The 26,411-nt window shown below is 40.3% G+C and overlaps 1 protein-coding gene and 1 pseudogene across 1 annotated transcript in view; one reads left to right on the forward strand and one right to left on the reverse strand.

Moving 5' to 3' along the window:
- GALNT8 (polypeptide N-acetylgalactosaminyltransferase 8) overlaps positions 1 to 26,411 on the forward strand; it is a 43,844-nt gene that overhangs the window by 11,902 nt on the left and 5,531 nt on the right. Inside the window, 10 exon segments of the mRNA XM_090275734.1 lie at positions 4,867 to 5,050; positions 5,481 to 5,482; positions 5,536 to 5,549; positions 5,551 to 5,621; positions 5,716 to 5,919; positions 6,435 to 6,549; positions 12,860 to 13,045; positions 22,113 to 22,250; positions 22,796 to 22,891; positions 23,778 to 23,945. Coding sequence (XP_090131860.1) covers positions 4,867 to 5,050; positions 5,481 to 5,482; positions 5,536 to 5,549; positions 5,551 to 5,621; positions 5,716 to 5,919; positions 6,435 to 6,549; positions 12,860 to 13,045; positions 22,113 to 22,250; positions 22,796 to 22,891; positions 23,778 to 23,945 — 1,178 coding nt within the window.
- LOC150012566 (large ribosomal subunit protein eL22-like) lies at positions 41 to 4,579 on the reverse strand (annotated as a pseudogene).

The raw sequence follows: 26,411 nt of genomic DNA on the forward strand, positions 1-26,411 counted from the left end.
TTCCTCATATACGGAAAAGAAAGGGGTCATTTATTGATCCTTATTTGCACTGGACACAATCTTCACAAGGTCAAGACAGAGGATCATTATCTCAATTGCACAGGTGAGGAAATGAAGACCTAGAGAACGTGTAGTGTGTCCAGAACGCAACGCCAGCCAGTAGGGGAGCTGAAACAGGCCCAGAACTGTGTGGCTCCAGAGCCACCTGTGCCTTGTCCGTGCACCATGGGCGGGGTTTGGGGGGTGAAATAGGGCCCAATGGAGAGTCTCAGGCACTAAGACTGGATTCAAATCATTCCTTAGGAGGAGAAAAACAACAATTTTCCCAGGTTTTTAAGCCCAGAGAAAAGGGGAGCTTTGAATGATGAGACTCTATAAAGTGGAAATGTTTTCTGCTGGCAGCATGCTGCCTCCCCGCTCAAGTCTAACCCGGCCAAGGAGGACACGTGGAGAACTGGGAGAGAGCGAGTAAACCTGAGGCCTCACTTTCTGGGGTTTCAGAATCCAAGTTCCTCCTTTATATGCTCTGTGTCCTTGAGTAACTTAACTTCTCCATGCTCCAGTTTTCTTATTTGCAAAACATGGGTTTGGTAATAATAACTATCTCATGGACTGTAATGAGAATTAGATGAGATAATAATAGTAGCTAACATTGTTTGTTCTGAACACCTTACTTATGTTAACTACTTTAACAATCACAAACATCCTGTGGGGAAGGGTCACTTCTTTGCTCAATTCACAGATGCAAAAAACTGAGACATAGTCTGGTCAAGGAACCTGATCAACATCAAACAGCTGGTAAATGACAGAATTGAGATTTGACCATAAACTTCAGTGTCTAGAGCCCTAGCCCTAGCCACTGTGTTCATTGATACAATACATAGTTTATGGATAGCATTCACCACATAGTAACCTCTCAGCAAGTTTTACCTCTTAGTTTTATTAATTTTGGATATCAAACAAAAGAAACTAGAATTAAGTCACAAAACCAGAGATTTGGTCTAGCAATAAGGAGGGAATTTCTAATAAGGGCTGTGGAATGGGAGCCCATGGGAGGAATAGTTGCTCCTTCTCTGAGCATCTTAAAGTACCAGACAGGTTGTTGCAGCTTCAAATTAGGGACACTTTGACCCAGGAAGAAGAGACAAATGACCTCTTAAACCTTCTTTTTTTGGTTTGTTTCCAGACACTAAAAACATGCCTTTTCATGCTTTAAAATACTGTCTTCTTTTGTCCTTCCAATATAAATGCACAAAAAATGAGAAGGTACAATTCCTAAGCAAAATTTCACCAAACCGCCTCTCTCCCCAAATAAAAGGGAGAAAGAGAGAGAATGGCTGACTCCATTCATTTCTGGAGATGGAGCTCAATATAAACTTGCATGCCTGGTTTTCAAGTAAGAAATTGGAGCTTAATTAGAAAGACCTCTGTTCTGGACACCTGAAGAGACCCTGGGTCCACTGCCTGGCTCTCTGAGATGACCTGAGGCAAGTCCTCTCATTCCTCTGGGACTCAGCTTCTTCATGGGGCAAATGCAAGGGCTAAGTTGGAGGACCTCTGAAGGTATCTTTTTCTATGAAAAAAAATCAGTGAATCCATAAATCCACATCCATGAGGAGCAGGTAAGAAATAATGCAAGACTTTTTCATGTGGAACAATGAAATAAAAAGATACAAGATTACAAACATAGCCCTCTATTGTTGTCCTATACTGTGCCCACATCACATAACACATCCTTCTCACTTGGCTTGGGAACTCACATATGTTTCCATAGAGATAGTTTATTTGAATGGGCACAGAAGAGGGAATTGTAAATCATTCTTTGACTGTTGTCACTGGGACAGGAATCAGCTTCTCTGTCATTAACCATGGAAACATCAGCTAGATTGGGCCTACAGTGAACATTACTCAAAAATCTGTTTTGTATTAAACTGAGAAAAATAATTGGAAGTCTCTACCATGCATGCCACGAGAAACTTACTATTCATGTGACTTTGAGGGTAAGTCACTCAGCTACTTTATGCCCCCATTTCCTCATCTATGACATGGGGCAAATAATAGTGCCTTCCTGATAGGACTATTCAGAGGATTAAATAATACATGTAATATCCTCAGAACAGGGCTTGCTCCCAATAAATGTTAGCTAGTGTTATTACTCCTTGTTTATCTCAGTATCATTTGTAGAACTGTTGAAATGCCACAACCTACTATTAGAGGTATACCCCCTTCTTATTTTTCCTTAGAGATAAAGCTTAATTTGCATCAAGTCAAATGTTTCAAGTGTCAACAGAGCTAAACTAAATTTTTCAGAAATTAATTTAATGTAAGTAGACAAATTTCACAATCAACAACTATTTTTTTGAGCTTCTACCATGTGCCAGGCATTAGGCATGGAATAGAATGCAGTAATTTCAAGAAGTTCCCATTTTAATTGATGTGGCAAGGCAAACCTATGAAAAAGTACCACAGTGTATGAAAAGTAGTGTGTCAAACTGAGCGAGCTGTCAGTGAGTGCAAGGAAGCCCAGAGAAGTGGTTGGAATGACCTAGGAAGGCTCCCTGGGGGAGGAGGTCTTGGGTTGGGACTTGGAAATTTGATAAGATTTGAAAAGGCAAAGAAAACAAAGAAAGAGTGGTTGTGGTGGGGGGACATAGGGAGTGGAGAAAAAAAATGTGAACAAAGATGAAGAAACCAGAAGTACCCTGAGCTGACCAGCCTGAAATAAAAGGCTTTTTGGGAGGTGGGTGTGTGCAGTGGGAAGCATTACCAATTGGAGAATAAGACTGAGAACGGAGCATAGGTTTACTTCTTATGCTGGGCTATAGGCATTATTTCTTAGAGGGTGGCTCAGAATCTACAACTCATAGAATTTTGGAATTAGAAGGCTACTGACATGTTATTCAACCTTCTCTGAGTTTTGGAAACAGAGATTCCCAAATGGGAAGTGATACAGAATTAGATAGTGAGGGAGCCCAAATTACAGTCTAGTTATCCAGGGTCTATGACAATCCCTTCTTTTTTCTTTTCTTGTCTATCCTTTTTTCTTTTCATTTCTTTTCTTTTCTTTCTTTTTCTTTTCTCTTCTCTTTTTTTTTCTCCTCTTCTCTTCTCTCCTCTCTCTTCTGCTTTCCTTTCCTCCTTCCTCCCCCACTATTTTGGTTTCCAAGTTTAATTAAGAACTCATGCAAAATATTCCAGATAAATGAGTTTTGATCCTCATCTTTCTCCCTTTCTTCATTCTGGTTTATCTGGCACTAACATAATTCCTAACTCTCTTCACTGTTAGCAACTACATGCAACCAATCATGTAGATTATTCTTCAAATATTTTGGGGGAGGTATTTCAAATACTTTTTGGAAAAAGGAACCTCAGAAAATATGGTAATCTTGATCTTGTTCCTTTTAATAGTTATAAACCCTCCACTGAGAGTCACAACTTTTCTATTCACTTTAATTCTTTCTTGAAGAAATTGTTCAAAATTAGCAGAATTCATGATTCCATCTTCTGCAGTCTGGGAGCACTCAAAGGTGAACTATAGAAACTGCTCCTTTGTTTTTGCCCTGCTTTGCCACAAGCTTTTTCACGGATGCTATGGTGGCAGCAAAGGAAGAAAAAAATGTGTCAACTCCTGATTACTTTCTAAAAGTAGTGACTGAGTGACTGCATGGAGTTTCCACCCTGTTTCTTTCAGTAGGAGCAAACATTCTTTAGGTCCATTGGCTCCCTCTAATGACTTCAATAATTAAGTCAGTCACCCTGGAGCGCAACAGGGGAAGTTCAAAAATGGGTGAAAATTTTAGGACCATAGTCATGTCAGTATTGATTCCAGGTCTTGGCCACTCCAGGACTCACAAATCTACTCTTTCTCTGGGAAAGGAACCAGAAAGTATCTCATCTCTCAGTCACAGGGAGTAGGGGTCAGGGAAGGGAGAGGGAAGAAAATAGTGACAAACCCAATCAAGTAGATATGCAATTCTTGAGGCAGCATGACTTGGTGGTTAAACATATCATGGGGTGTGCCACTTACTACATATGTAACTTAAACAAGTATCTTAACCTCTCTGTGAATCAGTTTTTTTCATCTGCAAAGTGGGGATAGGGACATGCCTTCTTCATAGGACTTTGAGAATTAAATGAATTAATATTATCAGGGAGTCCTTTGGTTAGATACTTTAAACACTGCTTAGTAATTTGAATCCAAGTTGTTTTCATACATATGATAAGTTCAACTGGTAGACTCAGCTAAAGAACAAATGCATGGACAGGCTTTATAAAAGAGAGGAGAGAGAGGGAAGAAAATACCTGTAAGTAATCTGGGAATAGTGAATCTTGTTTGTATAATTTTGGGGATAAATTCATTAGCTAAGGGTTGGAAAACAGCTTAATCTGGGCATCATGTCTCAGTTGGTCCTTGAGTAGGCCAAATAAGAGTAGCTAACACATGACAAAACAATTTAAGTTGTTTATGTATTTTCTAGAAAATCTTGAGTGTTTAGCTGTGGAGAAGATGTTGCAAGCTGTCTGCAGTGTATGACCATCAGCACTTCTCCCTTAGTTAGGTCAGGTCTGTCCTACTCATTCTTGGTAAAATTTCTCAATATACACAAAGCTTGTATAACAATGTCTGGCATATAGTAAGCCGTGTTATTATTCTAACTTTGAGGGAAAGGAGATTAGGAATGGTACTATTAAGCCTGAGGATAGAGGGGAGAGGAGATGTACTTGCAGGGGAAACAGTCAAGATTGTAGAATTGCTTATCCAAATTGGAAGCAGTTCAACAACTACTATATGTATAATAGTATAAAATTTCTGTACCAAATTGATTATTGCGCCCAGAATTTCTATAGATGTGCATTTCATTGTAGGAGAACTAAAGGCAAACTTGGATGAGAATATTAAGCTTTACAACCGGAAGTATCCAGGACTACTGAAAACAGTCCGGCACACAAGGAGAAAAGGTCTTGCTCAGGCACGGAACACTGGCTGGAAAGTGGCCACGGCTGAGGTGGTTGCCATCTTGGATGCCCATGTTGAAGTGAACGTTGGCTGGTAAGGCTCCAGGAGATTTCTTCCTCTGAAAAAGGAAAGAAAGGAGATATTGTACATGCCGAATACAAGATAGGATAGCGTGGAAATAGGGAATGTTAACACCAGACCTTCAACGAAGGGAAGATACTAAGATGAGATGCTTTTACTCAAGGATTTTGATTGGCTAAGGATAGTAATCTAGGGCTGGAGAAAAAACAATTGTCTTCACCTAACTTAATATTTATGTCCTTGTTTGTAAAATGAATAGATTATATTTTGGTAATTCCTAAGGTTTTCTTAGCCCTGAAATTACATGATACAAAGAGAGCTGTATTCTCTGGAGAATGTAGAAAATCAGATAGTAATGAGACATCATATTGGAAATGGGGAGACCCAAGAGATAATGTAAATTCAGACAGAATAGTGATGGTCCTGGTTCACAGTGGCTTAGGGGTAGTATTTGGGTGCTAATTTCAAATATGCTTTTGGCTTGGGTCAGCTTCTAGCATCTCCAGCTATCTCAAAAGATGCAGAGCTTTTCTGGACTCTGGAGAGTTCTTCTTGCCAGCCAGCACAGCCTAAATGAAGAAGGTACTCAAAGTCAGGGCACGATGCTTGGGCCGGCTTTGTCTTCTTGCTTCTGCTGCTTTCCCTCATATCCAACCTAGGTTTGTTACACACTGTTTTTCTAGGGCAGAGCCCATCTTAGCTCGGATTCAGGAAGACCACACTGTGATTGTGTCTCCTGTGTTTGATAAAATTCATTATGACACCTTTGAACTGACTAAGTATGAACTGGCAGTTGATGGATTTAACTGGGAACTCTGGTGCCGCTACGATTTACTGCCAAAGGCCTGGGTTGATCTGAATGATGTCACTGCTCCAGTGAAGTAAGTCTGAGAGGGCTCAAGAACTTGGTTAGCACATAGGAAGTCAGGCATAAGTGGTGTGTGGTGGTAGCAATGAAAGAAGGGTGGGAGGGATTAGGGACAGGGGATGACCAAAAAACAAACAAACAAACAAACAAACAAAAAAGCCCCACTGATCCCAAGTAACAAGTCATAGACATATAGTGCTATTTTAGGGCATTCAAGCAAAATAAAGGCAAAGTTTATAATGTTTTAGAAAACATTTGAGTCATTTTAGGCATTTATCAGGCTATGAAGTAGGCATTCCAAGATGAAAAAGATGTACCTTTAGTAGAATTTGAGAAGGGTTATGACAACAACAGGGCGTGAGGAAGAGCTACACACACTCAGTCCAGGTGGAGGGTGCAGGAAATCCTACAGGATAGGGGCTCGGATTGAGTTTCAAAGGCCGAACCATCACTGTGCTTCCTACCCTCACCTCCATCCTAACCCACCTGTTACTGAGAGGTTAGTAACTCTTCCTTTGTGCTCCACAGGAGTCCTTCCATCATGGGCATCCTGGCTGCCAACAGGCTCTTCCTGGGAGAGATTGGATCTGTGGATGGTGGGATGCTGGTCTATGGAGGAGAGAATGTGGAACTTAGCCTGAGGGTGGGTACATTTCCATTCTTTTTTGGGACAAAACAGAGAGAAATAAAGGAGGATGGTGAGATCACTGAAATCTTGGAACAATGCTGAATGTCATTGTCTCAAGAGGTGGACAAATCCTGGTGTTTCTAGGTCACTAGAGAGAGGCAATAGGACTTGAGGAGTGCAGTTCTTTGGTGTAGGTTTATGTAATCTGGGGGAAGGGGTAGAACTGAGGCTCAGCAGATGGTGTCCCTATTTCTCTTGAGGAATCCAGGCATTTTTTTAAGCACCTCCTAGAATAAAACAACTTGGTGGCAGACAACTCTCTATAATACCAAAGAGAAACTGGGCAGAAGGACCAGGGCTTACAGATGTGTGGGCAGCCAAAATTGTTCCCGAACGCACAGCTAGAGCAGCTGACATGATGACCTAAGTTCATGCAGAGATGTAGTCTAGTCTAGGAAAACAGCCAGTGATGGGTTCTACCGCAATAAAATCCTCAAACCATTTCTAGTTCTGACCAACTTTTTGTGCACTGGCTTCTCTCTGATGCCTTTTCTCTGCCTCTGACAGCTTCTCATGCTTTCTCAGGTCAAGTGAACATCCTGAATTATTGTGCTTTATTAGGGAATTCAGGGTACAAACTAAAATGATTGGAGAAATTCTAAGTGGAAATTCATATTGCATCAGTGTATCAGTTAGCTATTGCGACAGAAATGCTGGGTAACCAGCACCCCAAACTCAGTGACTTAAAAAAAAAAAGAAAACAATTTATTTTCAGAGATCTGCAGGTCCAGCTGGAGTTTGATGGGGCAGCTCTTAAGGCCTCAGTATGTAACTAGTGTATTATTTTTTTCTGCCCTATCCAATTTGTCAAAGTACATCTTACAGCCAAGCCCAAAGTCAATGAATGGCGAGTATCTTCTGTCTACAATGAAGCCACGAAGAGCTAGGGCCAATAAGTTCAACCCATCATGATCAGTTTGGAACAGGTTTTATATATAATATATTTCTTCCATAGGATTGTTTTGCCTCTTCTGTATAATCTACAGGCCTTCTTTAAAAAGTCCCTGACTCTTGGGTTTGTGTCTGTTCCTGTTAGTTTTCCCTCCTTCATTTTCCAGCCTAAGTCTGACCTTTTTTTTTTTCTTTCATTCTCACCCAAGGACATGTTTATTGATTTTAGAGAAAGAGCAAGTGTGTGTGTGTGTTTAAGGGGGAGAGAGAGAGAAGGGAAGGGAAGGGAAGGGAAGGGAAGGGAAGAGAAGGGAAGGGAAGGAGATTTTAGTTTTGGTTGCCTTCTGTATGCACCCTGATTGGGAATTGAACCTGAAACCTAGGTATGTGCCTAGACCAAGGATCAAACCGACAGCTTTTGGTGCATAGGACAAAGCTCCAATTAACCAAACCACACAGCCAGAGCCTAAGGCTGAACTTTTAAAAAAGGGTACACAAAAGTAGTGAAAATTACACAGGTATTGGACTCCAAATATTAAGTCTAAATCCTACCTTTCCATTACAAAGTTTGTGTTATCCTGGGCAACATACAAGCTTTCTAAGCCATACCTGCTACATCAAGAACCTAGCTTGAGGCCCTGGCCAGGTAGATCACTCAATTAGAGTGTAGTGCTGATACACCAAGGTTGTGGGTTTGATCCCCAGTCAGGGAACATATAAGAAACAACCAATGATTGCATAAATAAGTGGAAAAACAAGTTGATGTTTCTCTTTCTTTGTTTAAAATTAATTTTTTAAAAATCTAGCATGATAAATGACACATGACTTCCACTTGATAAATAGTTAATAAGGATGTCAGGCTGGTGTAACAAATGCTGGACCTAGGTTCTAATCCTGGTTCTGCTAACTCCCTGTGGACTGAGCTTCTATAAAATGGCTCCCCACCTTCCCAGCTCCAAAATTCTATGCCTGAGACCAGGCGACTTCTGGTCCATTGTGGTTTCTGGAGGAACAAGACAATTTCCTGTATAAAGTTTATTCCAGCCTGCTGCCTTCAGTTTCTTTCCAAATGAGGCTAATGGCCGCATATTGTACCCACTTAGGACCCAACCAGGACCCCACATTTATAGGTTAACAAGTAAAGTTAGAGTCCATGTCTGAGTTGTCTGTTAAGCCACAACCATTTTTTGGCAGAGAACTATTTTTTTTGCCTTTGAGTATTGATCACCTTTCCTATTTCTTTTTTTTAAAGTATATTTTATTGATTATGCTGTTATAGTTGTCCCCATTTTTTTCCCTTTACCCCTCTTCCCAAAATGCCCCTTTCCTCCAGCAATCTCACCCCCCTTAGTCCATGTCCATGGGTTGTGCATATAAGTTCTTTGGCTTCACCCTTCCCTAAACTATTCTTAACACCTCCCTGTCTATTTTGTTCCTACCAATTATGCTTCTTGATCCCTGTATCATTTCCCCATTTTTCCCCTCCCCCCGCCCAGCTGATAACCCTCCAAATGATCCCCATACTTATGATCCTGTTCTGGTTGTTTGCTTAGTTTGTTTTTGTTTTTGTTTTTTAGATTAAGTTGTTGATAGTTGTGAGTTTGTTGTCATTTTAATGTTCATAGTTTTCATCTTATTTTTTAAAAATAAGTTCTTTCAACATTTCATATAATAATGGCTTGGTGATGATGAACTCCTTTAGTTTTACCTTGTCTGGGAAGCACTTTATCTGCCCTTCCATTCTAAGTGATAGCTTTGCTGGATAGAGTAGTAATTTAGATTGTAGATCCTTGCTCTTCATCACTTTGAATATGTCTTGTCAGTCCTTCTTGCCTGCAAAGTCTTATGGGAACTCCTTTGTAGGTGACTCTCTTCTTTTCTCTTACTGCTTCTAAGATTCTCTCTTTATCTTTAACTTTTAGCATTTTAATTATGATGTGTGTTGGTGTGGTCCTCTTTGGGTCCAACTTGTTTGGGACTCTTGGTACTTCCTGGACTTGTATGTCTATTTCCTTCACCAAATTAGGGAAGTTCTCTTTCTTTTTTTTTTTTTTCTCAAATAAGTTTTCAATTTCTTGCTCTTCCTCTTATCCTTCTGGCACTCTTGTGATTCAAATGTTGGTATGTTTAAAGTGGTCCCAGAGGTTCCTAAGTCTCTCCTCATTTTTCTTTTCAATTCTTGCTTCTTCTTTCTGTTCCAGGTGAATGTTTCTTTCTTTCTTTTGTTTAAAATCATAGATTTGAATCCCAGCTTCCTTTCCATCACTGTTGGTTCCCTGTATATTTTTCTCTAGTTCACTTCGTATAGCCTTCACTTTTTTCTTTATTTTTATTTTTTGCCATACTCAGTCATTTCTCCGAACATCTTGATCACCAGTATTTTGAACTCTGCATCTGATAGGTTGGCTATCTCCATTTTGCTTTGTTCTTTTTCTAGGGTTTTATTCTGTTCTTTCATTTGGGCCATATTTCTTTGCCTCCTCAATTTGGCAGCCTCCCTGTGTTTGTTCTGTGTATTGGGTAGAGCTGCTTTGACTCTGTGTCTTGGTGGTATGGTCTAATGTAGTAGGGGTCCTGTAGGGTCCAGTGCCACAACCCCCCTATCACCCAAGCTGGATACTCAAGGTGTGCCCTTCGTGTGGGCTGAGTACACTCTCCTCTTGTAGTTGAGCCTTAGTTACTGTTGGCAGGTCAATGGGACAGATTTACCCTGGCCAGTCAGCTACAAGGACTGGCTGTGACCACTGCCAATCTCCACCCTCCGTGGAGGATCAGCTGTGCAGGGGCAGGGTGGTGGTGCTTCGACGTGGTCTATAGCTGTCCACTGGGTGTGTTGGCCCTGGGATTTCCCTAGTGGTGCAGGCCAAAGTCAGCCCCCACCTGTGTTTTGCCTGGGGCACCCTTCCTAAGCTCTAAAGCAATCTGAGATGGCTGCTACTTGTGCTGGGCTTAGAGATTCACGGGTGAAACAAAGCTGTGAATCTGAGCTATCTGCTGGTAGTGCCCAGCCTGGAGCTAACTGAGACCAGATATTACTTATTTGAGAGGATTTAGAAAGTTGTGATGCATGAGCCAAGACCAGCCATTCATATGGAAAAGCAGCTTGAGTGGGCCTGTAAGCTGGGTAGGGTGGCAGCTCTGGGGATCTCCAAGGCACTGTCAAACAGTGTAAGTCAGGTTGATGGAGTCTCAGATATGGTTCCAGTTTGCCACCTCTGTGTGGGGAGGGTTTAGAAAAGAGACAATGGCCTCTGCTTGCCTTGAGCCAGACACTTCAGTTCCTCCCTGTGTACTACTGCTGCCTTTCAAGCTGCTCCCCTGGTGCTGGAGCTCAGGGGGAGTGAGTCTGAGTAGGTGAGTCCATGTGTGGGTTCTTTAAGAGGAACCGCTTGGGGTTCCAACAGTTTGTTCTGCCAACTCAATACTCGCTGTTTTTTTCAGCCAGAAGTTGTGGGGACTTATCTTCCTGGCACTGGAACCGTGGACTGGGGGCCTGGTATCCCAAGATATCCCTCCCAAATTTTTGTCTACCACACATGGGTGAGAGAACAGTCTATTCTGTGTCTGCACCCCTCCTGCTGACTTGATGGATGTAGTTTATTTAATTCTTTTGTTGTCAGACTTCCATTCAACTTGATCTCTGACAGTTCTGGCTGGTGGTTGTTCTATATTTTACTTGTAATTTTGATGCGGTTGTGCGAAGAGGCGAGCCATGTCTGCCTACACTGCCATCTTAACCGGATCTCCAGGTGTCCTGTTTCTGAAATGAAGAGAAGTGTTCTTGTTTTTACTACCTTGTGAGAGTGATTGTGTGGCTAAAATGTAATAAATAACTTGACATGATTTTATTAAGATATAAATTAGAATTCTTGTTTGGCTTCTGGAACAGATTCCAAAATAACAGAGATTTAAACAAAGTAGAAATTAATTTCCCTCTTCCATACTGTTTGACCATCAGGAGATCAGGATTGATATGGCAGCTCCAGGGTGATGGGGACCAAGACTCTCCCATTTCCTGGTCCTGCCGCACTCAACATCACATCCATATCTAGTTAGTAGGAAGAGAAAGAGAGGGGAAAGAAAGCGTATGCCTTTTTTTCTAAGGGTTCTATGTACAAGTTGTATATATTGTATTTTATTGGCCACTACTGGTCATATGGCCACATCTATATGCAAAAGAGGCTGGGAAATGTAGATTTCAGCTAGTTGGTTATGCGCCCAGTTATTTCTTTTATGACTATAGATGTACGGGGGTTTAGATATTGGGAGTACAACTAGTCTCTAGCATAAAAAATATAAATGCAGAAATAATTATTTTATGCATGGTACTTAGCAAAGTTGTGAAGATGATGTGAGCTATATTGTTGCTGGGATGTTCTACCTTCCAGAGCTTCCCATGAATTTGGCTGGAACCCCAGTTCCCAACTTAGGACCCAGAGCCCTTCTTCCCAGTTCTGAATTCCTGGTCCTTTCTTCTGCTCTCTCTTTCTGAATCTAGGCTGCCTCTTCCTGTTTCCATTTCCCTGTCCCACTTGTCAAACTGCAAGGTTGCAGGCAAGGTGTTGGCCAGGGTTGGGTTCTCATCTAGGACTGACTAAAGAAGCTGCTTCTGTGCTCATGTTGTTGTTGGCTGCATTCAGTTCCATGAAGTCTCCCAGACAGAGGAGGCATTCAGGTTTTGGCTGGCTATCAGTTGGAAGCTGCCCTTCGTTTCTTGCACTCTCCATGTCGTGGCTCACAGCATCGTGGCTTGTTTCTTCAAAGCCAGAAAGAGAGTGCATCTCCTAGCAAGATGGACACATAACCTTATGTAATGTAATAACACACATGTAATTGTGCATGTACTATCACCTTTGCTATATCCTATTGGTTGGAAGATCACAAGCCCACATTCAGGGGCAGGGGATTAGGGAAGGGAGTAGTGAAGACCAGGAGGCAGGGACCAGAGGTCCACCTGAGAGTCTGTCCCACACATCACCTTATATTTGGCATGTAGGACAGAGAGGGGTCATGGGACGCTAACTGCGGTGGGATTAGCTCAGGGTATGGTGCCTCTCTGGACACTGGCACTTTCCTTGGGGATAAAAGTGCAGGGACGAGACCTTCCTTTGTTTTGTTCTGGAAGACTTGCTGAAGTGGGTAGGATTTCTGGAACTGTCTGAATGACAGGAGAGAAGTTTGGTAAATTTCTAAGGAAGGTTGCTTTAGATAAGTGAGTTGGGAGGCAACATAGTGATGGGAGTGGGAGGACTGAATTTATCTTCTTTTAGAATGGTTCCAAAATGTTGGTCTCTGGGTATCATAAAAGCTATGCCACTTACTGGCCACGGGGCCAAGCCTGTCCAGATGATTTTATTCCCCTCTTCTCTTGCAGGTGTGGCAGTGTGGAGGTAGAATTGAGGTCTTGCCCTGCTCCCGGATTGCTCACCTCGAGAGGCACCACAAGCCCTATGCCTTGGATCTGCTTTCTGCCTTGAAGCGCAATGCTCTCAGAGTGGCTGATATGTGGATGGATGAGTACAAAGACATGGTCTACTTGGCGTGGAACATACCTCTCCAGGTTTGTCATGGGACTGAACAGAAGCAGGGAAGAAGAAAGGAGGAGGAGGTGATGGTAGTGGTGGGAAATGGGAAGGGATACAGCAAAAGTGCCATACCAGCTCTGAAAAATGAGGGTAAAGTCCAGATAGTGTGATGATAATGGCACATTTATGTAGCAATACTATGTTCTAAGTACTCATTAATCATCACAGAATTCCTATAAGGTTGATTTTATTTTTTATTTTATGTATTTATTTATTTTTCAATTGCAGTTGGCATTCAGTATTAGTTTAGGTGTACAGCATGGTGCTTAAACATTTGTATAACATAAAAAGTGTTCCCTTCAATAAGTGTAGCACCCACCTGACACTGTGCATAGTTATTACAATATTATTGACTATATTCCATATGCTGTACTTTAATTTCCTGTGACTATTTTGTAATTGGCAATTTTAATTCTTAATCCCTTCACCTTCTTCACCCAGCCCACACAACTCTCATATCTGGTAACCATTAGTTTGTTCTATGAGTTTATTACTGATTTGTTGTTGTTGTTATTGATTTACTTTGGTTTTTAGATTCCACATATAAGTGGAATCATATGATATTTGCCTTTCTCTGTCAGAGTTATTTTACTTGGCATAATACCCTCTAGGTCTATTCATGTTGTCATAAAAGGCAATATTTCATTCTTGTGTGTGACTAAGTAATAGTCCATTGTATATACGTGCCACAGCTTCTTTGTCCATTCATCTATTGATGGACACTTAGGTTGTTTTCATACTTTAGCTCTAATAAATAATGCTGCCATGAACATAGGGGTACATATCTTTTCAAATTAATGTTTTGCATTTCTTTAAATAAAAACCCAGAAGTGGAATTGCTGTGTCATTTGGTAGTTCTATTTTTAATTTTTTGACGAACCTCTATATTGTTTTCTATAGTGGCTGCACCACTTCACAAAACCATCAACAGTGCATAATGGTTCGCTTTTCTCCACAGCTTCACCAGCACTTTTTATTTGTTAGTTTATCGATGATAATCATTCTGAGAGATGTGAGGTGAGATCTTATTGTGGTTTTAATTTGTATTTCCCTGAGGATTTTTGGTGTTGAGCATCTTTTCATATGTCTATCGACCATCTGCATGTCCTCTTTGGAAAAGTGTCTATTCAGGTCCTCTGCCCATTTTTTAAATTGGATTGCTTGGGTGTGTCTGTGTTAAACTGTATGAGTTCTTTACATATTTTGGATATTAATTTCTTATTGGATGTTTCATTGGTGAATATCTTCTCCCAGTTAGTAAGCTGCCTTTTCATTTTGTTGATGGTTTCCTTCACTATGCAAAAGCTCTTTAGTTTCATATAGTCCCATTCTTTATTTCTTTCTTTTGTTTCCCTTGCTCAAGGAGACATATCATATATGTATGTGTGTTCTAAGAGCGATGTCAAAGAATTCAGTGCCTATGTTTCTTCCTAGGATTTTTATGGTTTCCAGTCTTACATTCAAGTCTTTAATACACTTTGAATTTATTCTTGTATATTCTTTTGCATGTCTGTCTAGTTTTCCAAACACTATTTATTGAAGATACTGTCTTTACCCTATTGTATATTCTTGCCTCCTTTGTTATGGATTAATTGACCATATAGGTGTGGGTTTATTTCTGGGTTCTCTTTTCTGTTTCATTGATCTATGTATCTATACATTGATCTATGACAGTACCAGACTGTTATGATTACAGCGGCCTTGTAATATAATTTGATATCAGGTATTGTAATTCCTCCTACTTTAATCCTCTTTCTCAAGATTGTTGAGGCTATTCGGGGTCGTTTTTAGTTCCATATAAGTTTTTGAAATATTTGTTCTAGGTCTGTGAAATATGTTATTAGTATTTTAATAAGGATTGTGTTGAATCTATAAAGTGCTTTGGGTAGTATGGGCATTTTAATGATGTTAATTCTTCCAGTCCATGAACACAGTATGTGCTTCCATTTATTTGTATTTTCCTTAATTTTTTTTCTTCAGTGTTCCAGATACAGGTCTTTTACCTCCTTGGTTAAGTTTATTCCTAAGAACTTTATTTTTATTGTTGCTATAGTAAATGGGTTTTTTTTTCCTAGTTTCTACCTCCAATATTTCATTGTTGGTGTACAAAAATGCCTTCAATTTCTGAATATTGACTTTGTTTAACACTCAATGTGTATTGCTTCTTGCGTGCCCCCAACTAGGGAACTGGCCCACAACCCAGACATGTGCCCTGACTGGTATTTGAACTTGTGACCCTTTGGTTTGCAGGCTGGCACTCAATCCACTGAGCCACACCAGCCAGGGCTGCAACTGGTTTCTGAATAGTTATTTTGTATCCTACTACTTTACTGAATTTATTTATCTGTTCTAATAGTTTTTTGGTGCGGTGTTTAGGGTTCTCTATATACAGTATCATGTCACCTGAAAATGATGATAGTTTTACTTCTTTCTTTACAATTTGGTTGCCTTTTATATATTTTTCTTGTCTGATTGCTGTGTCTAGGACTTCCAACATTATGTTGAATAAAAGTAGTGAGAGTGTGCATCCTTGTCTTGTTCCTGATCATAAGGAAAATGCTTTCAGTTTTTCTCCTCTGAGTATAATATTAGCTGTGGGTCTGTCATATATGGCCTTAATTATGTTGAGGTATGTTCCATCTACTACCTCTTTATTATAACTGGATAATGAATTTTCTCAAATGCTTTTTCTGAATCTATTGATATAATAATGTAATTTTTATCCTTCATTTTTTATGTAGTATATCATATTAATTGATTCTTACATATTGATCCAACCTTGCATCCTAGATATAAATCCTACTTGATTGTGGTGTATAATCTTTTTCTTTCTTTTTTAAGTATATTTTATTGATTATGCTGTTACAGTAGTTCCATTTTTTTTCCCTTTGCTCCCCTCTTCCCAGTACCCCTCTTAGTACATGTCCATGGGTCATTCATATAAGTTCTTTGGCTTCACCCTTTCCTACACTATTCTTAACTTCCCCCTGTCTATTTTGTACCAGCCAAACATGCTTCTTAATCCCTGCACCATTTCCTCATTTATCCCCATTTCTCCTCATTGCTGATAATCCTCCAAATGATTTCCATACCTATAATTCTGTCCCTATTCTGGTTTGCTTAGTTGGATTATGCTTTTATTTTTTAGACTCAGTTGCTTATAGTTGTGAGTTTGTTGTCATTTTAATGTTCATAGTTTTGTTCTTCTTTTTCTAAAATAAGTTCCTTTAACATTTCATATAATAATGGCTTGGTGATGATGATCTCCTTTACCTTTAGCTTGTCTGAAAAGCACTTTCTCTGCCCTTCCATTCTAAATGATAGCTTTGCTGGATAGAGTAATCTTGGTTGTAGGGCCTTGCTCTTCATCACTTTGAATACTTCTTGCCATTTCCTTCTTGTCTGCAAAACTTCTTTTGAGAAACCAGCTGATAGTCTTATAGGCACCCCTTTGTAGGTAACTCTCTGCTTTTCTCTTGCTGCTTTTAAGATTCTCTCTTTATCTTGAAACTTTGGCATTTTAATTGTGATATGTCTTGGTGTGGTCCTCTTTGGGTCTAGCTTTTTTGGGACTCTCTGTGCTTCCTGAACTTGTATGTCTGTTTCTTTTGCCAAATTTGGGAAGTTTTCCTTTATTATTTTTTCACATAAGCTTTCAATTTCTTCCTCTTCCTCTTCTCCTTTTGGCACCCCTATGATTCGGATGTTGGGATGTTTAAAGTTTTCCTAGACGTTCCTAAGCCTCTACTTATTTTTTTTTTCAATTCTTGTTTCCTCATTCTGTACTAGTTGACTGTTTATTTTTTCCTTATGTTCCAAGTCATTGATTTGAACCCTGGTTTTCTTCCCTTCACCATTGGTTTTGTGTGGATTTTCCTTCGTTTCATTTAGCATAGTCTTCACTTCTTCCCTTATGTGTTTTCCGTCCTTAAGCATATCTGTCAAGCCTGTGAACATCTTTATCACCAGTGTTTTAAACTCTGTGCCTGTTAGGTTGGCTATCTCCTCGTTGCTTAGTTTTCCCACTGGAACCTTGATCTGTTCCCCCTTTTGGGCCATACTTCTCTGTCTCCTCATCTTGACAGGTGCCTGTGTTTGTTTGCCTCTGTGTCTTAGGTAGACCTGTCACACCTGTTACATTGTAAGGGGTGGCGCCTTAGGCATTTGTCAGTACAGGCGATACATTTCACCACATTGTGGTGCTCTATGTGGAGGGGGGCTGTTTGAGAGGGAACAATGTCACTTGCCCAGCACTCACCCCTTTTCCAGGCACTTCTCCCACTTCTGTATGGGACTGATGCCCCTCTATCTGTTGCCCTGGCCATCGTTCCCAGAGTAGGTGGATCTGCAGATGCTCTAGGACTGTGGGGGCCCTTTAAACAAGCAGACTCTGCTGAGAGACTGGCAGTTTCTTCCTCTGCCCTAACCCCCACTGGTTTTCACAGTCAGAAGCAATGAGGCTTTATCTTCCCTGGCACTGGAACCATAGCTGCACAGCCTGGTCTGGTGCTGGGAGTGGTCCCCAGGTGTCCCTCCCCACTTTTTAAAACATGTGGCTGTGCTTTCCCCTGCCCTGCCACTGCTTGCTCTGCTACGGCTGCTGCTGCCACCACCACACCACTTCCTCTCTGCCCAGCTCTGCCCCTCCTACCCGTCTGGATGAGAATTTCTTCTTTATATCTTTGTTTGTTGGACTTCCATGCAGCTCGATTTTCTGGAACTTCTGGTTGTCTCCAGTTTTGAGGTAGATGTGTTCCTTCTTAGTCATGAGGGAGATGCAGCATGTTTGTTTAGGCCTCCATCCTCGCTGGAAGTCCTCTATAATATTTTTAACGTATTGTTGAATTTAGTTTTGCTAATATTTTGTTGAGAATTTTTGCATCTATATTTATTAAGGATATTGGCCTATAATTCTCTCTCTCTCTCTCTCTCTCTCTCTCTCTTTTCTAGTATCTTTATCTTGTTTTGGAATCGGGATATTGCTGGCATCATAAAATGAACTTGGGAGCTTTTTCTCCTCTTGAATTTTTGGATTACCTTGAAAAGGATAGTGTTAATTCTTCTTTGAATGCTTGGTAAAATTTACTGATGATGCCATCTGGTTCAGGACTTTTGTTTGTTGGAAGTTTTTTGATTATTGATTGGTCTGTTCAGATTTTCTCTTTCTTCTTGGTTTAGGTTAATCTTGGGGGGTTTTATGTTTCCAAAAATTTACCCATTTCTTCCAGAATATCCAACTTCTTGACATATAATTATTTGTAGTATTTTCTTGTACTCCTTTGTGCTTTGGTAGTGTCAGTAGTCACTTCAGTTTCAGTTCTGATTTTATTTATTTGAGTCTTTTCTTTTTTTCTTGAGTCTGGCTTATGGCTTATCAATTTTGTTATCTTTTCAAAGAACAAGCTCTTGGTTTTGTTAATCTTTTATAGACTTTATTTTGTATCCTTTTGCTCTAATTAAAAAAAAATAGTCTTCTCTTCACTTTGGGCTTTGTTTGTTCTTATTTTTCTGTTTCCTTGAGGTAGGCCTGTATTGCTGTGAATTTCCTTCTTTGAATTGCTTTGGCTATGCCCCAAATATTTAGGGCTTTCATTTTTGTTTGTCTCAAGGTATTTTTTTCCCTTGATTTTGTTAACCCAGTCATTTGTTAGTAGCATGTTTTGTGTGTGTGTGTGGGGGGGGGGGGTTCAGTTTTTTCTTGTAATTAATTTCTAGTTTCATACCAGTGTGATCTGTTGCTTGATATGCTTTCAGCCTTCTTAAGTTTATTGAGACTTGTTTTGTGTCCTAACACATGGTCTATCCTGGAAAATGTTCTATGTGTGCTTGAGGGGGATGTATATTCTGCTGCTTTAGTGTGTAATATTCCACAAATATAAATTAATCCATTTGGTCTAATGTGTTATTTGAAGCTAGTGTTTCCTTATTGAAATTTATTTTTATTTATTTTTGTCTGGATGATCTACTTCTTTTTAGAGAAGTCCCTTGAACATTTTTTATAATACTGATTTAGTGGTGATGGACTTCTTTATCTTTTTCTTCTCTGGGAAGCTCCTTATCTCTCCTTTGAGTCTATGTGATGGTCTTGCTGTGTAGAATAATTTTGATTGTAGGTGCTTGCTTTTTATCACTACGAATATTTCATGCCAGTACCTCCTGGGCTGCAGTGTTTCTGTTGAAAATCAGCTGGTAGTCTTATGGAAGATTCCTTATATGTAACGGCTTTTCTTTTACTGCTTTTGAGATTCTCCTTTTCTTTAACTTTTCCATTTTAATTGAGATCTATCTTGGTATAGACCTTTCTAGGATCATCATTTTTGGCACTCTGTACTTTCTGGATTTGTATGTCTATTTTCTTTGCCATATTAGAAAAGTTTTCAGTCATTATTTTTTCAAACAGGTTCTCTCTCTTCTCTTTCTCATACCATTATGATGCACATGTATGTTTGATGTTGTCTCAGAGATCCCTTAAACTATTCTTATTTTTTAAATTCTTCTTTTGTTTTTCTTATTGGGTGCTTCTACTACCTTGTCTTCCAAATCACTGATTCAGTCCTCTGCTTTATCTAATCTGCTGTTGACTCTATCTAATTTATTCTTCATTTAAGTTACCGTTTTCTTCATTTCAGACTGGTTCTTTTTTTATGGTTTATATCTCTTTGTATAAGTTCTTACTCAAGTCATCTATTCTTTAAGTTCATTGAGCATCTTCATAACCAGTGTTTTGAACTCGGTACCTGATAGATTGCTTGCTTCCATTTTGTTTAGTTCTTTTTCTGGAGTGTTGTCTTGTTTAACTTGGAACATGTTTCTTTGTCTCCTCATTTTGACTGCCTCCCGTGTTTGTTTCTATGTATTAGGTAGATCTGCTATGTCTTCCAGTCCTGGCAGGGTAACCTTATATAATAGATACCTTATGGGGCCCAATGGGACAGGTTCCCTGGTCACCTGGAATGGGTGCTCTAGAGCTGTCCCTCGTGTGAATTGTGTGTGTCCTCCTGTTGTAGTAAAATCCTGATTTCTGTTGGCACATCAGTGTGTGGTATTGACCCCCAGACTAGCTGGGTGTGAGGGCTGACTGTGACTACAGCAGGCAATTTATTGTGTGGGGCTGACCCAACAGAGGAAAGTTCACTTTTGTGGAGCTCTTATGCCTGCTGAGCTCACCCTTTTAGTGTGTCATTTGTGAAGCTAATTGTGTGGTGCTCTGGTGTGGTCTGAAGCTGGCCACTAGGTGTGTTGTTTCTGGGGTCTCTTGAGAGGAGCACCAGTGCTGGCCAATGTCAGCTACTGCCTGCCTGGCCCAGGGCCACCTGGTAGGGGCTACAAAATGATTTGTAGTTGGTAGCTCCCTCTGTTGGGCTTGAAGGCATCTGGGAGCAGTCATGCTGTGAACCAAGTGTGACTGCCATTCATGCTAGGCTTGGGGCCACTTATCATTATCAAGAGGTGCAGAGCATGCAGAGTACAGCCATTTCTTCTTTGGGGGTTGTAAGTCTTTGAGAGATTTTAGGAAAGTCCACAGCTCAGGCTGAGCCTGGCCACTTATGAAGAACAGCTGTTGAAAGGAGTTCATGCTGAAAGAGAGTTCAGTGGGGTAGGCTCTCAGGGAATCACCTGGGAAGGGCAATTGGGGTTAGTTGAGTTTATGGAAATCAGATGTGGTGTCTGCCTCTGCCTGAAGTCTAGGAGGAGGGAGGGCACCTGCCAGCACTTCTGTCTAGGAGAGAGCTACACTTCCAGCCCTCACCCTGAAGCCAGTCAATTCAGTTCCTCCCATTTGTCCCTGGTGCTTTTCAAGATGCTGTGAGCAAGTGAGCTGTGCTCAGCTCCTTTAGGAGGATACCTGGGCTTTAGAGCAGATGAGGTTTTTAACCTGAAAAAAAAATTTTTTTTTCCTGAAGTCTAAAAAATAAATAAGTAAACCAACAGACTGCAATTATGATTGAATTTTTAAAATATTTGGAAATAAATGTTTGGTTTCTTTTTTACTTATTAAAAAATAGGAGCCCCATATCTCACTTGGATGGAGTCCCTGCTGATTTTCACAGACAGATGTTGTGGGGACTTCTCTTCCTGGCACTGGTGCTTGGGGCTGGGGAGCCCAGTGTGAGCCTGGAACCTCTCAGTGTGGACCTTCACAGCTGAGATATCCTTCCCAATTCTTAACCACTACATGTGGGTGTGGGACCAGCCTGTTCTGCATCTACACCCTGCTTGCCAGTCTCAATGTGGCTCCTTCTTTGCATCTTTAGTTATAGGAGTTCTGTTCAGCTAGTCTTCAGGTGGTTCTCAAGGGTGGTTGTTCTAGAATTTAGTTGTAGTTTTGATATGGTCATGAGAGGAGGTGAGCACAGAGTTTACCTCGGGTAGTTTTTATTTTTATTATTCTAAATTTATAGATGAAGAAACTGAAGCACAGAGAGTTAAAAGAAACTTGTTTAAGGTAATAAGGTATTAAGTGGTTGAGATAAGATTCAAACTAAGGAATTGCCTAGATTCCTTTTTCTTCATTCATCATCAATTCACTGTCTTAAGAGGACATAAGCATGATAGGCTGGATGTGGGATGGTGGGTATAAGGACTGTAATCCTGTTGGATGCATATGAATGAAGATGACCTTCTTGGCTAAGGCCATACCATGATCCCTGTCCCCTGAGGTCAGTGGGATTTGCTCTCTTTTGTTCCTGAGCTGTGGCTCTGGGCTCAAACATTTTTTTACTTTAATTCTCCACAGATATCACTTTTAGAAAATGTCCTTTAACTTCCAAATCTTGCTACCACAATATTCCTTTGGAAAGCCTTTTCTGACTGTCAGGAGTAGTATTTTGTATCTTATTGATGAGAAATAAACCCAAGGGACCCCACTACACAGGTCTTGCAAGTGTCCTTGAAACCAAGAGATTCCAAAGGTTCACGTTTTTTTCACTTGCCCTGGAAAATTACAAATTACCTAGGTTACTTTACAGGCCATCAGAAAAATACCCAGTTTTCTCAGGCATCATCCATACTCGTTAGAAACATTACATGTTTTATTTACAGAACTCTGGAATTGATTATGGAGACATTTCTTCCAGAATGGCACTCCGGGAGAAACTGAAATGTAAAACTTTTGACTGGTATCTGAAAAATGTTTATCCAGCCCTGAAGCCAATCCGCAACATCGTGGGCTATGGAAGAGTATGTATTATGAAATTGCATTTCAGATTTTAAATGTTTGACTATAACAGTCGATGAAACCTGAATCACAAGAATACCCAGAAAAAGGTTTCCAATACCCATCCTGCCCAAGATTCCCTTCCTATCCCCAACTCCTTCCTCAGCTTTTTGCCCTTGGACTGTCTTGTTTTTCTTTTATCTCTTGCTTCCCAGTTCCCCTCTCTTTCCCTTCTTTCTTACCTTGCAAACTGCAGCCCATGCTCTGACCTTCCCAGTTTCTCAGCCAATCTGGATGTTTGGCCTTGCCTACCTGAATGTGGGCATGATTTCCCCTCTGTGTGTGCTGTGATGGTCCAAGAGGGTGGGTGTTCACAGGAAGTGGGCATCACATCAGTGCCTTACTTCAGCATTTGCCTAGTGCTTAGAAAACTGATGCCAGGATACCAAACTGCTGGTCATTTCTGGCACCCTTGGAGTACTGGAGAAAATGTAGAACCTGGGGAGGCTTGAGGGCCCTCTTTCTCTAACTCTTACCAACAGTGCTGTCATGTGTTTTGCCCCTTCAGATGAAAAACTCATTGGATGAAAATATCTGCCTGGATCGGGGACCTATTGTAGGCAACACCCCCATCATGTATTACTGTAATGAATACAGTCCACAGGTATTTTCCACAATCTTCTCTGCCCAGATAGGATGAGTCTGTTGAGGCTCAGCCCATAGCAACCTTTGCTAGATTTAGTGTTAGTTGATGGGGAGGCAGGAGCTGAGCATCCTAGGTAATGAGTCATGGTGAGACCCAAACCTGTACTTATAACTAAGCACTTCCAAATCCATTCAAAAAGCCATAGCTATGTAGAAAGGCTCTGATCTGTTGCCCTCATTCTCTATGGTAATATTTTCATTGACAATAAACTTCAGTCCCCTTTTTCCCCCTCTTCACACTGCCTCCCTCCACCCTCCCACTGCTCCTGTGTGTCCAGAAGGTGAACAGCTGAACAAAGAGCTGGAGAAGAGAGAGGCTAAATGGAAGTCCCTCCAGGGGAGACAAGAGATCTGGCACCACATGAAAGGGGTAGCCAGGGGATTTATTTTTCCCCGAGATTACTAATATCTGTCATGTTACTTTGCATGTTGCCCTCACAGGAAGCTTTTGAAAGATACAGGATAGATAGCATTTCCACTGGACGAATGGAAAAAAACTGGGACACAAAAACAACCTACTTGATCAAACTCAGTGAACAAGGCAGGGTCATATTGAGAATATGAAAGGTTTCCTGACAACAAGCTCACAGCTGAGGCTTACAATGACACCTTATGCATTTCAGTTGTGGGTTTGTTTTTCAAAGATAAGCTCCCTCATTTGTGCAAACCATGATTCTGTTGGGCTCCCTGCATGAGAGGGAGCAGGCCTGGTCTTCTTCCTAAAGTCAACTGCAGGTGTGGGGAGAAAGAAGCAGAGGGTGCTTCCCATGGTGACTGAGTGTCTAGGGGACTCGTGAGCACCCCCACTGACTGTGTCTATAGCAGACCCTTCTGCTGTCTTTTAGAATGTCTACTACCGCCTCACTGGAGAGTTATATGTGGGAACACTGATTGCAGAAGCAGATGTTGATGATCATTGTCTGACAGACCCTGGCAATGGGGAGAAGCCCACTTTAGAGCCATGTTCCAAGGCAGCCAAAAATGGACTGCACATATATTGGGATTTCAAACCGGTGAGTCACATACTTTTCAAAGGATAGATATATTCAAATATAATATGAGATGTTCAGATTTGATTTGTTAGTGTTTTAGGAAGATTCATTTTGTGAAATTGTATAGGGAAAACACTGGAAACAGGGACCTGGGTGTGAAACACTGAGTCTGTTGACTAAGTCAGGGGCGGTGGCTAAGGGAAAGAAATATGGAATCTGTTATAGCTTAACAGTTAAGAGCTTGGTTTAGAATTATAGTTCAGTCACATTTAGCAATTTTATTACCCTCTCTGAGACTCAATTTCCTCATCTATAAACTGGAGATGATAATATTGACTTTATGGGTTGGGAGGATTAAATGAGATAACATGTGTAAAACATTTTAGCATAGTGGCTGGCACATAGAGAGTATTCAATAAATATTAGCCATTGTGATCAGTTTTGTTTTTGATTATAATCAGAGAATCTGGAGCACTGGGCTAAAATTTGATGGACTATATAAAAATCTTGATTTTAACTTCAGCATCAATTGACCAAGAACAAGGTGCAGGGAATCTGGCAGAATTTATGTGACAATGACATGAGGGTTGACCACAGTCTATGTGTGAATTTACTGTGTGATAGGGCTGCATTAAGTCACATTGACAGGAATGTGATGTCCTGATGGAGGGAGGCAATGCTTTGTCTATGAACATACCTTTCTGAGCACATTGGTACTGTATTAGGTCCAGAAGCCACATATAAAAAGACACGGACAATCTAATTCAGTAATTCCTAACTTAAAGCTGATAACCTCTTTGAAAATCTGCTGCAAGGTATGGACTGTCTCCAGAAAAACATATATATGCACATATGTGCACAATTTTGCTTACAACTTCAGAGGGTTTCTGAATCATAGATTGTCTCTCTGAACTAGACAACATCAGTGAGAAGGAGGAGAGTAAGTCCTGTCTTTCATCTCTAAGCTCCAACTGTATGGAAATACATGTGATTCTATGAAAGGCCCTTCCCCCTCTTATATCAGGCACTTTTGTAGGTGGTGTTCCCTCTTCTCCCACCTCTTCAATGCAAAGTGTTCCTCTGGATTCCCCATGCGTTGTTATCAGGTCCCCTCTTATAGACCTTATTTCATTATCTCTTCTAATTGCCTGCTCACTTGCTTCTTGTCATCACTAGGCTGTAGGTTGGAGGACAGGGCCTGGGTTTTGTTTGTTGTTCTCTCTCTAGCATCTAACACAGTGCCAGAAAATTGCAGGCATTCAAGAAATGGTTTCAGAACAAATAAAAGATTGGCAGACCTGGAGGTATTAAGTAGGGGAGAGGTGAACCTAGAGAAAAGGTGATGCTATCTGTGTTCATGAGAAAGGAAGCAGACTTGCTCAGTATCCACAGGAGGGCAGAACTAAGACCAGTTGTTGGAGATCAGGGAGTTTGATTTACCATAATGGGCAGAGGGAGGAATTTCTAACAGTCTAATGGCTTAAGCTGTCCTACAAAAGAGCGTCTGGCAGGCCGAGTGTTAGATAATGAGTCTTTGACATCCTTAATGGTATCTTTTGAGTGCAGAAAATACCATTACAGGTTTACTTTTTAAAAAAAAAAGCAATATTCAATTTATTGAACTTATAAATAAAAGAACTCTAGTTTTTTTTCAGCTTTTATGTTCTGCTTACAAATCTTATTTTATCTATAAACCTATCAAGTTTTAACAATCAGTTTTTAAGTGTCTAATTCATATGACTTTTATTTAGTTTTCATGTTTTATTATATTAGCTAGAATTTCTAGTACTATGTTGAATAAGAGTGGTGAGAGTGAACATACTTGCCTTGTGCCCAAATATAGGGAGAAAGCATTGAGTCTTTCACCATTAAGTATAACATCAGCTGTAGGTTTTTTTGTAGGTGCTTCTTATTAATTGAAGTAATTTCCCTGTGTTTCTAACTTTTTAAGAATTTGTTTTATAAATATGAGATGTATTTTGTCAAATGCCTTTTCTGTGTCAGTAGATATGATCATGTTATTTTCTTCTTGAGCTTAGTGATATGATAGATTACACTAATTTTCAAATGTTGAACCAGTCTTGTATATCAGGAATAAATCACACTTAGTCATGGTGTATACTTTTTTACATACTTTGCTGCATTTGTTTTGCTGGTATTTTGTTGAAGATTTGTGTCAAAGTTCTTTTGAGATAATGGTCTCTACGTACTTTTTTCTTTTTTGTACTGTGTGGTTTTAGTTACTGGCCTTATAGAGTAAGTTGGGAATTGTTCCTTCTTTCTGTTGATAAAATTTATCCTTTTGACAAAAATTATAGAATAGACCAATTTCTGGAAGAGACATTTTCTGGAAAAGATTGTCTTAAATTGGTATGCAACAAGGTACTAAAATTCTAGCCAGTATAATCCCTTTTTAAAATGTTTAATATACTCATTCAGTGAAACCTTATTGGCCTGCAAAATTCTTTTTCAAGAGTTTTTAAATCA

Source organism: Furipterus horrens, unplaced genomic scaffold (genome assembly GCF_987537825.1).
Source record: "Furipterus horrens unplaced genomic scaffold, mFurHor1.1.pri manual_scaffold_4, whole genome shotgun sequence".
Taxonomy (NCBI): Eukaryota; Metazoa; Chordata; class Mammalia; order Chiroptera; family Furipteridae; genus Furipterus; species Furipterus horrens.